The sequence below is a fragment of the Catharus ustulatus genome, chromosome 9 (genome assembly GCF_009819885.2).
Source record: "Catharus ustulatus isolate bCatUst1 chromosome 9, bCatUst1.pri.v2, whole genome shotgun sequence".
Taxonomy (NCBI): Eukaryota; Metazoa; Chordata; class Aves; order Passeriformes; family Turdidae; genus Catharus; species Catharus ustulatus.
The window spans coordinates 1607797-1624226 of record NC_046229.1 but is presented as its reverse complement, the minus strand read 5'-3'; the positions used below and the strand labels follow the sequence as shown (position 1 = coordinate 1624226).

Sequence of the window (16430 nt, the reverse complement as noted above, 5' to 3'; positions counted from 1 at the left end):
GAGCTGGAGAAGTTGAGGCAGCATTTTTGGGGTTGTTTGTTTATAAATCTCAAATCCTCTCATGGAATGGCAGCCAACCCTCCAAAATTCCCTTTTCCATTCCCAGAATTCAGATTGGGATATTCCTGGCTATTCCTGCCTGTTCCTTTTCCCATTTTACCCATCAGACTTATTGAATCATTCCTATTTTGGTTTTTATTATTGATATTGTGCCCTTGGGACAAGCCTGGATTGATGCTGGGAATAATGTGGATTTCAGATCCACACTAACATGAATTATTTTTGGGATTGTGGCTGCACTGATGGCTTTTTAAAGGGTATTTGTAGGTGTGTAACAAGTGCCCTTTAGTCAGAGGGATGAAATGAATGGAAATTTGTCATTTGAGGTGGAAAAAATTGCAGGCAGCACAAAAATGTTCGCCCTGTGTTTATCTGTGACTTGGTGACTAAAGCAGGGTTTTCAGGCTGGAAATAGAATCCAGTCGTCATTTCCACGATTTGGGAAAGTGTAAAATAGCTGGGGAGGGATTCTAGCCCTGCTGGAATTCTGTGGGCTCAGATCCTCTTCCCTTTTTTCTGTGGGCTCAGGAGTGTTCTCCATAGGGCTGAAAATATTCCTGTGTTTTCATGGCTCTGCTGATGGGTTCTGTTCTGCATTCCACACCTGAAACTGGGGATTGAGAGGAGAAAAGAGCAGGAATGCTTCATTCCACACCTGAAACTGGGGGGTTCAGAGGAGAAAAGAGCAGGAATGCTTCATTCCACGCCTAAAACTGGGGAATTTCATGGAGAAAAGAGCAGGAATGCTTCATTCCACACCTGAAACTAGGGATTCAAAAGAGAAAAGAGCAGTTCATGCTTCATTCCTGAGCCATTCCAGCTGCAGGAAGTTCAGGTTCTCCTCTGCACCCAGTGCTTTCTATAATTTTGGGCTGGTATTTGAAGTGGGACTTTTTTTTTTTTTTCTTTCAACCAGCAGGAGACACATTTCTAAAAATAAATGGATCAAGTGGTATTGGGATTTTCATTTATAAATTCTCTGGGAATCTGCCAAAACTTCCATCAGAGACCTGCAGTCGTTTGTGAGGAGGCACAGGCTGTTCCCAAGCCGAGGGAATTCAGGTGGGAGGGAAAAATTCCTTTCTGAGGGTAAAGTTGAGGTTTTGCAGAGAATCTTTGGCTGCTCCTGGATCCCTGGAAATGTCCAAGGCCAGACTGGGCAGGGCTTGGAGCAGCCTGGGATGGTGGGATGGGATTTAAAGAGGAAAGGAAAGGAAAAAGGAAATAGGAAATAGAAAATCCCTCTGTTCTCCAGGGCAGAGCTGTCTCTTCATCTCTCCAGCTCCAAAGCTGATCCAGACAAAAATAAAAGGGGCTCATTGTGCTCACTCCAACACCCCAGGATTTTGGGATTGGCCTGGAATTTGTTGCCTTTTCCAGCAGCAGAGGTTTCCTGTCCAGACCCCGAGGATGTGCAATCCAGCCCCAAGAAATCAGATCCCAGCTGCTCCTCTGCTCTGGCTCCCAGCTTTGCTTCCAAAGGGCTGGGGTGGATTTTATCCCAAGATGTTCCCTGCTCCACATTTGCTGCAGGAGAACAGCTGAGGGCCCAGATACTGCAGTTTTATTTTGGACATCTTGTTTGTTTTGAGGAAAAAAACCCCATTTCCTTCTATTCTGAGTTTTCAAAGGGAGGGATATCAGCATTTCCTTATCTTCATGGAGGCAGATTCACGAGGGGAGCACCTGAATGTGGGAGTGAAAAGCCTTTGGAAGGGAGAAGGGACAAGGGAAAAGCTCTCCTGGAGTGCCTGATCCCAGAGCAGCAGATTAGGGCTGAATGTAATTAATAATGAGAAGAAATCCATGAAGTTGTTATAGTAACTGGGAAGTGAGGTTGGAATTTATGATCTGTGTGACTCAGCTCTGGGGGAAGGGATCTGGGAGCCCACGGAGGGAGAGCTGGAGCTTCCCTTTCCCTGCTCACCCCTTTCCTTTCCTTTCCTTTCCTTTCCTTTCCTTTCCTTTCCTTTCCTTTCCTTTCCTTTCCTTTCCTTTCCTTTCCTTTCCTTTCCTTTCCTTTCCTTTCCTTTCCTTTCCTTTCCTTTCCTTTCCTTTCCTTTCCTTTCCTTTCCTTTCCTTTCCTTTCCTTTCCTTTCCTTTCCTTTCCTTTCCTTTCCTTTCCTTTCCTTTCCTTTCCTTTCCTTTCCTTTCCTTTCCTTTCCTTTCCTTTCCTTTCCTTTCCTTTCCTTTCCTTTCCTTTCCTTTCCTTTCCTTTCCTTTCCTTTCCTTTCCTTTCCTTTCCTTTCCTTTCCTTTCCTTTCCTTTCCTTTCCTTTCCTTTCCTTTCCTTTCCTTTCCTTTCCTTTCCTTTCCTTTCCTTTCCTTTCCTTTCCTTTCCTTTCCTTTCCTTTCCTTTCCTTTCCTTTCCTCCTTCCTTTCCTCCTTCCTTTCCTCCTTCCTTTCCTCCTTCCTTTCCTCCTTCCTTTCCTCCTTCCTTTCCTCCTTCCTTTCCTCCTTCCTTTCCTCCTTCCTTTCCTCCTTCCTTTCCTCCTTCCTTTCCTCCTTCCTTTCCTCCTTCCTTTCCTCCTTCCTTTCCTCCTTCCTTTCCTCCTTCCTTTCCTCCTTCCTTTCCTCCTTCCTTTCCTCCTTCCTTTCCTCCTTCCTTTCCTCCTTCCTTTCCTCCTTCCTTTCCTCCTTCCTTTCCTCCTTCCTTTCCTCCTTCCTTTCCTCCTTCCTTTCCTCCTTCCTTTCCTCCTTCCTTTCCTCCTTCCTTTCCTCCTTCCTTCCCTCCTTCCTTCCCTCCTTCCTTCCCTCCTTCCTTCCCTCCTTCCTTCCCTTTCTTTCCTCTTCCTTTTCCTGGGAATTTTGGGACAAGGATCTCCCAAATCCTGAGCAGGAAAACCAGCTCATCCCATCCCTCCCTGCATGTCTTGTGATCCTGGAAAAGTTGGGAAATAATCCCCAAATAATCCATGGAGTGATTAAATCCTGCTGGTTTTCCCCCAGGAATACAAGAATGCCCTTTGACTTTCCAGCAGAGTAATCCTGGAAAATGAGAGCTGGGAAACTCCTCTGCTGATGTTCTTCTGGGAATTCAGGGAGCTGGGTGGGGATTTCAGGATTTGGGATTTGTGCATCCTCTTAATCTGCATTTTTTGTCCAAGGAAAACACGTCCTAAGAATAAAATAAGAAATCTTGTGAAGAACTTTTGTATTGTATTTTTATATTTGCAGCAGTGGTTGCCCAAAAATAAAATATTTGGGTGTTGTTGGTTCTTTCCAAGTAGCCTTAAATTTGGGTGGAAAAATCTCCTGGATTAGCTTGAAATGTTCCTTTTATGCCTCAAGGCCTCAGCCTCCAAAATCCCAGAATTCCAGACTGGTTTGGGTTGGGAGGGAAATGAAAAATCCTCAAATCCCCACTGTCCCAAACTGCTCCAGCCTGGCCTTGGACACTTCAGAGATCCAGGGGCAGCCACAGCAAATCTGGGAATTCCATTCCACCCTCCCAGCCAAGAATTCCTTCCCAGTATCCCATGGAATTCCATCCTCTGGCAGCTTTTTCCATTTTCAGTGGCTGTCATTGCCCAGAATTGTGATTTTCCTGGTGAGGCTGGATGGATCCAGGTTGAGATTCCTCTTGGAAACTCCTGGCACACTCCTAAATCCCAAAATTTCAGCATTTCCACTTTTTTCAATTCCCTCTGCGACCTCATGGAATCATTTGGCCAGAAGAGACAGATTTTTTTATGGTGTCACATACAAGGACCTGGAGATGATCCCTGGGAAATGAGAATTTTGGGAGCAGGGGTAACTGAACAGGGTTCTCCTCATTAATTGCAGCCTTTGAAGTGATGGAATTGGATAAAAACTTCCCAAAATATTCAGCAAGAGGCAGTGCAAGGATCACTCCACCTAATTAAAGGAGCTTTTGATAACTGGGAAAGAAATTACTGGGAGAAGTTGGGAGAAAATGTTGGAATTGCCACTTTCACCTCACTTCAGAGAGCTTTGTTTGGGAGAAAATTGCAGAATGAGTTAAATCATTTTTTCATTAAAAAAAAAAAAAAAAAAGCTGATATTCAGCCTGGCATCAAAAATAATGCAAATATTTGCCCAAGAAGCAAAATATCAGATCCAGAAGGAAAGAAAACAACCTCAGTCTGAGGAAACAGGAACATCTGCTTTGGCTCTGAGGAAAAATCCTGGAATAAAAAAGCTGAAATGTCCCTCTAAATCAGATTTTTTCCCCCCTTTTAGCTCCTGTTATAAATTAGTGCTGTCCAAGATGCCACTTCAAATATCTGAAATAAAATATGGATGTGGCTGGTGGAAAACATGGGAGCTTTTCCAGAATGCCAAATGCTTTTCCTTTAATCCTGATTTCCTTTTATTTATTGGATGGGCAGACAGAAATTTCAGTCTGGAAACTGCTAACATGGAAAAAAACCTGAGATAAATCAGATTTGGAGCTGACCACAGTGCTGTCACGTCTTGTTGAATATTCCCAAAGCCAGGCTTTGCAGTTTTGGATGAAAATTGAGGAAAATGCAATTTCTCTGCTCCAGAATGCTTTCCCTGGGAAGGAGAGGACAGGATTTAAACAGCAGCAGGAATTTGTTGTGGCACAAACCCTCATTTCCCCTTTTTATTTGTATTTTTGGTGTGCCAGAAAAGCTGGATAACTGATCTGGAAGTGTTTGTTCTAATTGACCATGTGTCGTGGTTTAGAGGACAGGTGTGTGCTGAGAAAGGCAGGAATGAAATGGAGAATGGAAACCCCCTCCCTCCAAATTATTATCATTTTGAAATCAAGGGGCTCTCAGGCAAAGATATGGGAATTAGGAATAACAGTTCTTTCCTAGGGAAATTAAAATAGAAATACAGCACTACAAAGAACAAACCCCAAACCCTGACACAGTCAGAGTACAGCCTGACACCCGTCAGGCAGGGTGTTGGCAGCAGTCCCATCCCATGGTGGCTGCATCCTCCTGCAGTGACAGATGTGGCTCAGCTGGAGCAGTGCTCCTGTACAAGGTGCAGTTTCCCTCCGGAGCTCCAGTGGGGATGTGGAGAAATCCGGTTTTCCTCTGGAGTCCAGTGGAGAAAGGGGCTCCCTTAGTGTCCCAAAACCTCTGTTTTTATCTTGGTAAGAAATGTTGGGCTCTTCCCCCTGGCTGGAGCAACTCCCAATGGGATGCAGTAATTTTATCAGTGCCACAGTGGGACTCAATGGCCATGAGCAGAAAATGACTGGCTGGAGGAAGGATGGGTTGTGAAAAGATAAAGAACAATGCCCTGCCTGGTTTATAAAACATGGCCATGAACAGGAGATATCCCATGGAGATAAAGAACACTGCCCCAGCTGGTTTATAAACCATGGCCATGAACAGGAGATATCCCATGAGATAAAGAACACTGCCCCAGCTGGTTTATAAACCATGGCCATGAACAGGAGATATCCCATGAGATAAAGAACACTGCCCTGCCTGGTTTATAAACCATGGCCATGAACAGGAGATATCCCATGAGATAAAGAACAATGCCCCAGCTGGTTTAACACATGGCCCATTAGCAGGAGATATCCCACAGAGATCAGGATCACTGCCCCAGCTGGTTTTACAGATTGTGATAGAACAGATACTTTTGGTCGCTTTTGGTCCCAAGACACCATGGGATGAGCTTTTCCTCAGGCACTGCATTTAGATTTTGGCTGGTGTTCCATGGTTTTGTTTGGGAATGTGGGATGTGAGAAAAGTGGGATTATCTTGGACACAAACTCAGGATGCTCCATCCTGGAGAGCATTTTCCCATTGCTTGCTTGGTCACATCCTCCCCTCCCAGATCAAAATCAAATGGAAATAAAAATGGAAATGGAAATGGAAATGGAAATGGAAATGGAAACAGAAAATGGGTGTGACTGAATTTTCTGGAGTTTGGTGTAGTTTTAAATTGTTTTTAATGATAATAATAGTACTAAAGAAATAAGAATAAGAATAAGAATAGAATAGAATAGAATAGAATAGAATAGAATAGAATAGAATAGAATAGAATAGAGTAGAATAGAAATAGAAATAAAAATGGAAGTGGAAATGGAAATGGAAATAGAAAATGTACATGGCTGAATTTTTTGAGGTTTGGTGTAGTTTTAAATTGATTTTTTTGGTGATAATAATAGTACTAAATAAATAAAAATAAAAATAAAAATAAAAATAAAAATGGAAATAGAAATAGAAATAGAAATACATAATGAAGAATAATAATAAATGGTGATAATGATAAAAATAATGATAATGATGATGATGGTAGTAATAATAATAATAATAATAATAATAATAATAATAATAATAATAATAATAGTTCTGATCTCTGAGAGCTGCTCTGAGGAGTGGGAGGCTCTGCAAATAATTTGCTCAAGGAACAAAGAAGAGAGAAATTGCATCTTTTAATGATCTGCCTCATTTTCCCTGTAATTCTCTTGGGAATCCTGATGGGGAACACTGGAACTGAATTCTTCAGAGCTGTCAGAGCTGATTTTTAATTTCACTTCATTTTTGCACAATGGGAGATGAGCTTTTTACAAAGAGCTAAGATTAAAAATCCCTGCCATCATCAGGAAAACAGAAATCTTCTTCTGCTCCAGCTGGGAATATTTGTTATAAAAACAGGGCCAGTAAAAATTCCAGCAAAAGAAATCCGTGAAAATTTGTGAAAATTTGTGAAAATTTCACCTAAAAAATGGTGAAAATTTGAAAATTGTGTTTCATGGGAATTCTGCAGAGCACATCAAGCCTAAGGACAACAAAATATGGATTTTATTTTATTTTTTTAATTGGAGCTGAAAAAAACAAAGGGAAATGACAACCTGGTCATCCCCTCTGCTGGAAATCCAGGAATTCCTGGAATTTTTGGGACAGACTGCCTGGGATATTCCCAGCTTTAAGTTGGATTGACTCCAGAGAGAGAAGAGTTCTGGAAAGGAAACTCCTCATTAAAGTTGAGGCACAGTTTTAATAATAATTAATTATTTAAAGGATTTTTTTTGGCCATACCCAACTTGAGTGGAATTTTCTCGCTCATTCCAAAGATCATCCTGCCTTTAACATTTTTTTACTGGTAGGAAAATTGGTTGGATTTATTCTTGGAGATAAATTTGTGACTTTATCCCGATGCCTGATAACTTAAACCAGGAAATGTGGGGTTTAAACTCAGCCTGGCAATTTAGGACAAAGCTCAAGGCAGCCTTGGGAGACACCAAAGTGGGAAAATTCCTTCTCCAGAATCTTGGGAGAAATCAAAGTGGAAAAATCCTTTCTCCAAAGCCTTGGGAGAGACTAAAGTGGGAAAATCTTTTCTCCAGAACTTTGGGAGAAGCCAAAGTGGGAAAATTCATTCTCCAGAACCTTGGGAGAAATCAAAGTGGGAAAATCCTTTCTTTAGAACCTTGGGAGAGACTAAAGTTTGAAAATCCCTTCTCCAGAGCCTTGGGAGAGACTGAAGTGGAAAAATCCTTTCTCTAAAGACTTGGGAGAGACTAAAGTGGGAAAATCTTTTCTCTAGAACCTTGAGAGAGACCAAATTGGGAAAATCTTTTCTCCAAAGCCTTGGGAGAGACTTAAGTGTGAAAATATTTTCTCCAGAGCCTTGGGAGAGACCAAAGTGGGAAAATCTGTTCTCCAGGACCTTGGAAGAAGCCAGAGTGGAAAATTCCTTCTCCAGAACATTGGGAGAAGCCAAAGTGGAAAAAATCTCTTCTCCAGAGCCTTGGAAGAAGCCAGAGTGGGAAAATCTTCTCTCCAGAATCCTGGAAGAGACTGAAGTGGGAAAATCTTTTCTCCAGAACTTTGGGAGAAGCCAAAGTGGGAAAATCCTTTCTTTAGAACCTTGGGAGAGACTAAAGTATGAAAATATTTTCTCCAGAGCCTTAGGAGAGACTGAAGTGGAAAAATCCTTTCTCTAAAGATTTGGGAGAGACTAAAGTGGGAAAATCTTTTCTCTAGAACCTTGGGAGAGACCAAATTGGGAAAATCTTTTTTCCAAACCCTTGGGAGACACTTAAGTGTTAAAATATTTTCTCCAGAGCCTTTGGAGAGACCAAAGTATGAAAATCCCTTCTCCAGAGCGTTGGAAGAAGCCAAAGTGAGAAAATCCCTTCTCTGAAGTCTTGGAAGAGACTGAAGTGGGAAAATATTTTCTCCAGAGCCTTGGGAGAGACCAAAGTGGAAAAATCCTTTCTCCAAAGCCTTGGGAGAGACTAAAGTGGGAAAATCTTTTCTCCAGAACCTTGGGAGAGGCCAGAAATCCTGGGGAAAAAATCAAAAATCAAAAGGAAAATCCCTTCTGCAGCTGGATGATCCTGGTGGTCTCAGGTAGCAAAGCTTGTGAAGATAAGAATGGCTGTGACAGCTCCAAGGGAAAATCCAGCTGTTGGAATCCAGCAGAGGAGGGATGTGGAGCTGTTGGGAGGAATCCAGAGGCTGGAAATCCCAAACTTGGCCATGAGGATGTGCTTTGGGAATTTCTGTAAATAGTGGGTTTCACACTGGATGAGCTGGCAGCTGGTTTTTAAGCACTGGGTGGGAAAATCAGATTTCATCCCATGCATCTGTGGGATTTTATCTTCAGGATGATCAGGGGATGGAGCAGCTCTGCTGGGAGAGCTGGGAATGTTCACCTGGAGAGGAGAGGTTTGGGGTGGGATCAGGGTGGCCTTGAGGGGCCTGAAGGAGCTGCAGGAAAGATGGAGAGAGACAATTCCCAAGGGATGGAGGGACAGGACACAGGGAAGGGCAGGGCTGGGATATGGAGAAGGAATTTAAGCTGGAAAATGGGAGATTTGGATGGAATTCCTCCCTGGGAGGGTGGGGAGAGGCTGGGATGGAATTCCCAGAGAAGCTGTGGCTGCCCCTAGATCCCTGAAGTGTCCAAGGCCAGGCTGGACCCACCTGGCAGAGAGGAAGGAATTAGAGCCTGGATGAGCTTTGAGGTTCCTCCCAACCCAAAGCATTCCATGATTCCATGAAATCCCTCTTTGCTGAGTCGCTTTTCCCAAGTTCCTGCCATCAGGGCTAATAGATGCCCTTGCTTATATTTTGCAGAGCTCTGTGAAATCTTCTCAGCTTTTGCTGGAAATGAGAACAGCTTGGGTTTTCTGAGGAGGAGGGAATTTCTCAGAGCTGCCAGAAGCTCTGCACAGCACTTGAGCTGTTGCTGCTCACAAGAAACGGGAAAAGGTCACAGAAAAGAACAACATTTCCCTCAGCAAATAAGTCATAAAAAGGGGGAATTCTTAGGGATATGTCCAAGGGCTGGGGAAGCTGAGGGAGCTGGGAAAGGGTTTGGAACCCCAGGAGGGGCTGAGGGAGCTGGGAAGGGGCTGGAGAATCCCTGAGGGAGCTGGGAAGGGGCTGGAGAATCCCTGAGGGAGCTGGGGGGGCTCAGCCTGGAGAAAAGGAGGCTCAGGGGGAATTTGTGGCTCTGCACAAGTCCCTGCCAGGAGGGGACACCGGGGGGATTTGGGATTTGGGATCTGCAGGGACAGGAGCAGAGGGAACAGCCCCACAGGAGGTTCAGGTTGGATATTGGAAATCAAATTTTCCTTGGGAGGTGGAAGCTGAGGCTGCCCCTGGATCCCTGGAATTGTCCCAGGCCGGGTTGGAGCTCCCTGGGATGGTGGGAGGAGTCCCTGCCCATGGGATGAGTTTCAATCTCCGTGATTTGATGTGAAGCAGGAGCCCATCTGTTCCTCCTGGGAGAGTCAGACCTGAGATTGTCACTTTTTTTTGGTGGCTGTCACCCTGTCTGAGTCGGTGTCTCTCCCTGTGAAGCTCTCATGGCTTTTAAGAAGAGTCCAATTTGAATCCCAGCTCACAAATGATGTAATTCCCCGTGGGATCAGATGATCTCCTTCATCCCTTTCCTTAGAAAAACTTCTCCAGTAATTCACAGTCCAGGTGCCTGGGGTTCATCTCTGAGCATTTTCAGGATCCTGCTCCAGTCATGTGGTGGAAGTGAGGAAGAAGCAGGTGTGGGACTGCAGGATGTGCTGCTATTGGAATTTCAGATTTGTTTTGGTTTTTTCACTCTATATTTGTGTCCTGCCTCCGTGGAAAGTGGGAGGAACTGGATTGGGAGGCTGAAAAAAGGAGCTGCATAAACGACTCTGCTTCCCAAAACTGCCCTAGGTTGTTTTAGAGTCTCTGTGTTGTTTTAGAGTCTCTGTGTCCCAGCCTGAGCACCAGAGAAAGAGTCAGGAGACTCTTCTGCTGTTTCCAGAGTTATTTTATCTCATCTCCAGGTTCTTTCCCTGCCCAGCCCAGGTCTGTTCAGCAGCTCAGCCCCAGGCACTGCCCACCCTGGGGTGGGATTATCTTTTTATACTATAAACTACATCAACATTATTTACAGTTATCTTCCAATACCTATAACTTATATTGCACAGTCTGGTTCTGCTCTAGACCAAGCTAAAAGTGCCAACATCACCCAAAAGATGGGTGCAGGAAGAAGGAGAAAGAAGGACAGAACACGCCCAGGTCCCTCCTTCTTGACCCCAGACCCTTATTATAAACAATCTTAAAAATTTACTTTTTCACCTTATAATAATCTAATTTATATTCTACTTATTTTTTGTGACTTGTAAGTCTTCATCACAATTTATTAACAAAGCTTTGCTGCTGTTCAGCATTCCCTGATCCCAGACCCAACCAATCCTCTGGAATACTAATTTTTTTTTTTTTTTTTTTTTTTTTTTTGAGGATTTGAGTGCTGGAAATGTAATAAAAGTCTGCATCAATGAGAAAATATTCATGAGGAAAAAAAAATTCCCAGGAAGCCTCTTTGGAGTGTTTTCCTGTGGTTTATTCTCCCCTTGAATGTTCATCCCAGGTGTTGGATTTTTCTGGGAAGGCACAGGAAAGAATGAGTCAGATTGAAATGGTAATTCAGTCATGACTAAAGGAAGTGTTGGATTTTCTTCAATTCCCACAGAACAAAAACTGGATTTTATCATTATCTGTATTCTGCTTAAATTAACATTGACAAATCAATAAATATTTATAAAGCTGTGGTGTGAGAGGGGTCAGATTTCCACAGAAATGATCTTGCAGCCAGCCTGTCCATCCCTCCACATCCCATTTCCTGCTGTCCAGGTTCAGCAAAATTTAGGAAATAATCTGCAACTCTCATTCCTTTTGATTTTTTACCCCAAAAATGCATGGATTGAGGTTTTATGGAGAATATGAAGATGGTGCTGGTTGAAATTTATGATTTTCGAGGTCTTTTCCTGGCCATGATTCTCAGAAGTTTCTCTGGATAATTACACTAGAGATTTAAATAGAATTATATAAATATATAATTTATATGTGCTTATAAATAAAAATATGTAACTTTTTTTTCTCTTTCAGGTTGCTCCTCTGAAGAAATTCTGTTTGCCAGAAGTTTTTTATCCTGGGCTGCACTTGAGTCTCAATAATGAAGAAAAGCAGAAGTGTCATGACAGTGACTGCAGATGAGGTGAGTTCCTGCTGAAGTTTCATTTTTCCTTATTTTTCTTCCCTTTTCCTTTTTTTTACCTTGTGAAAATGAGCTAAAAAGTTAATTTTTGTCTTTTTTGGTCAATATAAACTGGTTTGGCTTTGATTGCTGGTGGATGATCTTGGAGGATTTTTAGGTAAGAAGCAGAAAATAAGAGCAGGGCATTAAAAATGAACAACTCAGCCCCTGGGAAAGGTTTGGAGGATTTTTATTCAGGTTTTTTTGCTCTGTTGGTCTCTGGTTAGTGTAGTGTGGCAGGGAGCAGGGAATGCTGCTGGGATTTATGGAATATTTCCTCTGGATCCCACCTTTTTTAGGTGTAAATATCCCAATGTTTCAGCAGCTCAGCACCTGAAATTTTTAATTTCATTATTACCCTCATAATCATAATAATTCCCTAATAATTAAACTGCAGATCCCATTCCCTGAGGAATTGTCTCTGTTTGGAAGGATGGCCTGAAGCCTTAATTGGCTGCTTTGTCCTAGGGCCCCCAAAAAATGGGAAATCCTTTGGAATGTGTAGGAAAAAAAGTGGAAAATAATAGTTCTGGCTGCAGAACTGGGTTTTATCCTCATGGAGGAAATAATTTGTTTGTAGAATTCAGTTCTGGAGTTGTGGAATTCTCATCTCCTGCAATAATTCTGGCTGGAGAATTGAGTGTGGTTTATCCTCACAGAGGAAATAATTTGTTTGTAGAATTTAATTCTGAAGTTTTAGGATAGTTCTGGCTGGGAAAATGTGTTTTATCCTTGTGGAGGAAATAATTTGCTTGCAGAATTTAGTTCTGGAGTTGTGGAGTTCTCATTTCCTGCAATAATTCTGGCTGGAGAATCGAGTGTGGTTTATCCTCGTGGAGGAAATAATTTGTTTGTAGAATTTAATTCTGGAATTGTGGGGTAGTTCTGGCTGGAGAATTGAGTTTTATCCTTGTGGAGGAAATCCTTTGCTTGCAGAATTTTGTTCTGAAGTTGTGGAATTCTCTTTTCCATGGATCATTCTGGCTGGAGAATTGAGTTTTACCCTCATGGAGGAGATAATTTGTTTGCAGAACTCAGTTCTGGAGTTGTGGAATTCTCTTTTCCATGGATCATTCTGGCTGGAGAATTGAGGTTTATTCTCAAGGAGGAAATAATTTGTTTGCAGAACTCAATTTTTGGAGTTGTGGAATTCTCATTCAGACTCGTTCTGGCTGAGTGTGGTTTTACTCTCAAGGAGGAAATCTTTGTTTGCAGAGCTCAGGGATCTCAGAGAGCTCTCTGTTTGCAGAACTGCCTGGATTACCTGGAGTGCGGGCTCAGTAAATCCTACAGCACCTCCAGCCACGCCCTGGCCATTGACCTGTGGCGGGGCCGCCGCTGCTGCTCGGGCAATCTGCAGCTGCCACCGCTGGCCCAGCGACAGACGGAGCGAGCCAGGACCCCGGACAGGGACACGCTGTGCAGACCCACCACCCTGCCCCTGCTGCCACCTCCCAGCATCGCCATCACCTCCTACACCGACTGGTGAGTGTGGGGTCACTGCCCTGCTTTGTGTTGGTTATCTCTGAGTGATTGCTGCAACACCGACTGGTGAGTGAGGGGTCAGTGCCCCTGCTTTGTGCTGGGTTATCTCTGAGTGATTGCAGCAGCTCATGGTTGTTAAAAAGGTTATTTATTGTAAAAGTGCATCAGTCTTCAAAGGTACAGTTACAGACATTAAAGGTACAGTCACAGACATTAAAGTCCAGGGTAAGGTTTGGTATAAAGTCTCAAATAGAAGCAGGAGCTGTCCCCAAGGGTACCAGAGAGGGCTGGTGCTGCTGGAGCTCCGATCTTCTGCTGGGGTGATGGAGATGCTGCAGGCACAGCAAAGGGATGGGAAAAGCAATGGCAAAAAGCAAAAAGCAATGGCAAAAAGCAAAAAGCAATGGCAAAAAGCAAAAAGCAATGGCAAAAAGCAATGGCAAAAAGCAAAAAGCAGTGGCAAAAAGCAATGGCAAAAAGCAACAGCAAAAAGCAATGACAAAAGCAAAAAGCAATGGCAAAAAACAGTGGCAAAAAGCAATGGCAAAAAGCAATAGCAAAAGCAAAAAGCAAAATCACCAACTCTCCCCAATACATAATCTTATACAGGATTTTCCCAACAAGCTAACACCTAAATTCAAACCATTACTTCTCAACCTGTGAGAATTCTAATTTCTTAACACACCAGGATCTGTATGAACCACGTGTACATCTGTCTTGTTCTAGCTGAAAAATGTCAGCAATATTCTCACTGAAGTTCTGTTTTGTCTAAGTGGTGTCTAACAAGGAGCTCCTGGAGCCTCTCCTGAAAACATCAGTGTGTTTGATAACCTTCACTAGAACTTGTTCTTCTACTCTGGTGTCTGCACTTTTTATTTACTAAAACACTGCAGCTCTCACTGAAACTTACTGACTGACTGACTTATTTATCCTAAAACTCAAACTCACATCTAAACTTAAACTCAAACTGATACTTAAACTCCATTCTGTGTGTGGGTGATTTAACATGTCTCAATCCATCCAAGGGCTTTAATTCAATCCCTGCACTCTGGCTTCTGCCTGAAGGATTCAGGCAGGCCCTTGTCTCACTGACTGCCGCAGGTGAGTCTCATTTCATTCTGCTTTAAGTCATTCATTCATTTGTCCATTTTCTGGTTTCAAATCAGCTTTTTCCCTTTTTTTTGTTTATTATAAACACACATCTAATAATCTTCCATATATTAATCAATCAACCTCTATCAGTTGTTGTACCATGGATATAAGTTTATTAAACAAACAGTTTTTATAATTTTTTTTTAATTCTACTTTGTTAAAAAACTTCTGATTGCGATCTCAACCAGAGGATTTGTGTTCCTGACTTTGCACCCCCACGGGTTCAGGAAGGTGCTGAACTCTCCCACCAAGCCCTGAGGAAAAGGCTTTGACTCTCTGGGTGTTTCCCACCCCTGGGTGAGGAAAAAGAGTTGGAAAAACCCCACTGGGATCTAAAGTTAAACTCGAGATAAATCCCAAAGAAACCATCAGAGAGTACAAAGGGGGTGAGATCCAAAACTGGAACTGGTGTCAAACACCTAAACAAGGGAATTAATGCAGAGGGAGAGGAGGAAGGCAAAGCCTTGGGTGTTCCTGTGCTGGAAATGGATTTTATGGCAAAATAAGGATGTGTGTCCTGTTTCTCATGAGAATATTGAGGTTTGTGCTTGCACTTGGGTTTAGGATTGGTTTTAGATTCTGAGCTTTCCTCTCTTGGCTCTGTTTGCTGTTTCATGTTCCCAGCATTATTCCAAGCTGGAATCCAGGTTTCTGTCAAGCTCAGCACTTTCCATTTGAACAGCTCTGGAGGACATTCCCAAATCCATTTGTTAAAGTCCTTTGGAGTCAGTTTTCCTGCTGAAAATAGGATTTCTAAACTGCCCTGGAATAGCTGAGATAGAGGAATTGCAGGAGCTTTTCTGCAGGTTTTGTGGTTAATTGCTGGGATAAATGACTTCCCTCATTTTAGATGATCAGGGAATTTTGGCAATGGAGGGGTTGGTTCACCTTTTGAATGTTCCATTTTTAGGGGCAGGGATGGGTTCTCTCTGAGCTTGGAATGTGCCTTGTAAGAGCCTAAAATGAGGGATGCTGGACTCCAGACTCTTGAAAATGCTGTTTATTGTATCCAAATGATACAGGAATTTATTTATTATTTAAATGCTGTTTATTATTATTATTTAAATGCTGACACAGCCCAGCCTCAGCTCTGGGTTTGCCTGAAAGCTTCCTCTAGTTCTGGTTACAATTCATCATTTACTTTTCATTGTAGATCATCTTAATAGATGACAATTCATCAATATTTTTACTCTTATTTATAGCTTATTATAACTACTAACATTACTATATTCATGTTACTATTTTCTAATCACAAAAGGTTGGTGTGTCACAGTTTAAGACAGAAGTTGTTTTTTAGGGTTTTTTTGCAGAGGAAAATTTTGAGATATTTTTTCTACTTGCAACATGGCATTTTTGTCTGTGAAAATCTTTTTGCTTGGTAAAAAAAATCTTTTGTTTGAGGTGAATTTATCCTTTTTCTCAGTCATAAAAGCCCCTTTGAACTCACTTGTTCTTTGCCTTCTTAGCTACCCAGGCTCAGCAATTCTTTTCCTCTATATCACAACTTGCTGTAATTTCTATTCCTTCTTCAGATTCTACATTCCAAGATTTTTTTACTATAAATCCATTTGTGTGAGACCTTCCTGTCCCATCCTGATCCTTCCCAGCAGTGCCTCTGTCCATGGTTTGGGACAATCGCCCTGGATTTCTCCTGGAATTCTCTCCGGGAACACAAGAGGGCATCGCTGCTCCTCTGTGCTCTGAAATTCCCGATTTTCCTCGGGAACTGGGAGTTACTGGTGTGACTGGGGAGCAGCGCTGTCCCAGCTCCTCTTTGTGCATCCTCATCCCCTCCCTGATCTCTTACACTGGCTGGTCCTACAGAAACAGCGTTTAAATTCCCATTTATTTCAGGTCTAATCCTCCCCTCCCTGATTGCTTATGTCAGCTGATCCTACAGAAACTGGGTTCAAAATTCCCATTTATTTCAGGTCTAATCCTCCCCTCCTTGATTGCTTGTGTCAGCTGATCCTACAGAAACTGGGTTCAAAATTCCCATTTATTTCAGGTCTAATCCTCCCCTCCCTGATTGCTTATGTCAGCTGATCCTACAAAAATTGGACTTGAAATTCCCATTTTTTATTTCAGTCCTAGTCCTCACCTCCCTGACCACTAATGTCAGATGATCCTACAGAAACTGGGTTTAAAATTCCCATTTTTTATTTTAGTCCTAATCATCACCTCCCTGACCAGTTATGTCAACTGATCCTACAGAAACTGGGTTTATTTTAGTCCTAATCC

General features: G+C 42.6%; 1 protein-coding gene across 1 annotated transcript in view; it reads left to right on the top strand.

Annotated features, from left to right (window-relative positions):
* Positions 1–16430, top strand: part of PDE4B (phosphodiesterase 4B) — a 187864-nt gene that overhangs the window by 8373 nt on the left and 163061 nt on the right. The window contains exons 2-3 of the mRNA XM_033067177.1: positions 11405–11513; positions 12802–13037. Of these exons, the coding sequence (XP_032923068.1) occupies positions 11472–11513; positions 12802–13037 (278 nt within the window). The 5' untranslated portion in view covers positions 11405–11471. The remainder of the gene's footprint in view (positions 1–11404; positions 11514–12801; positions 13038–16430) is intronic.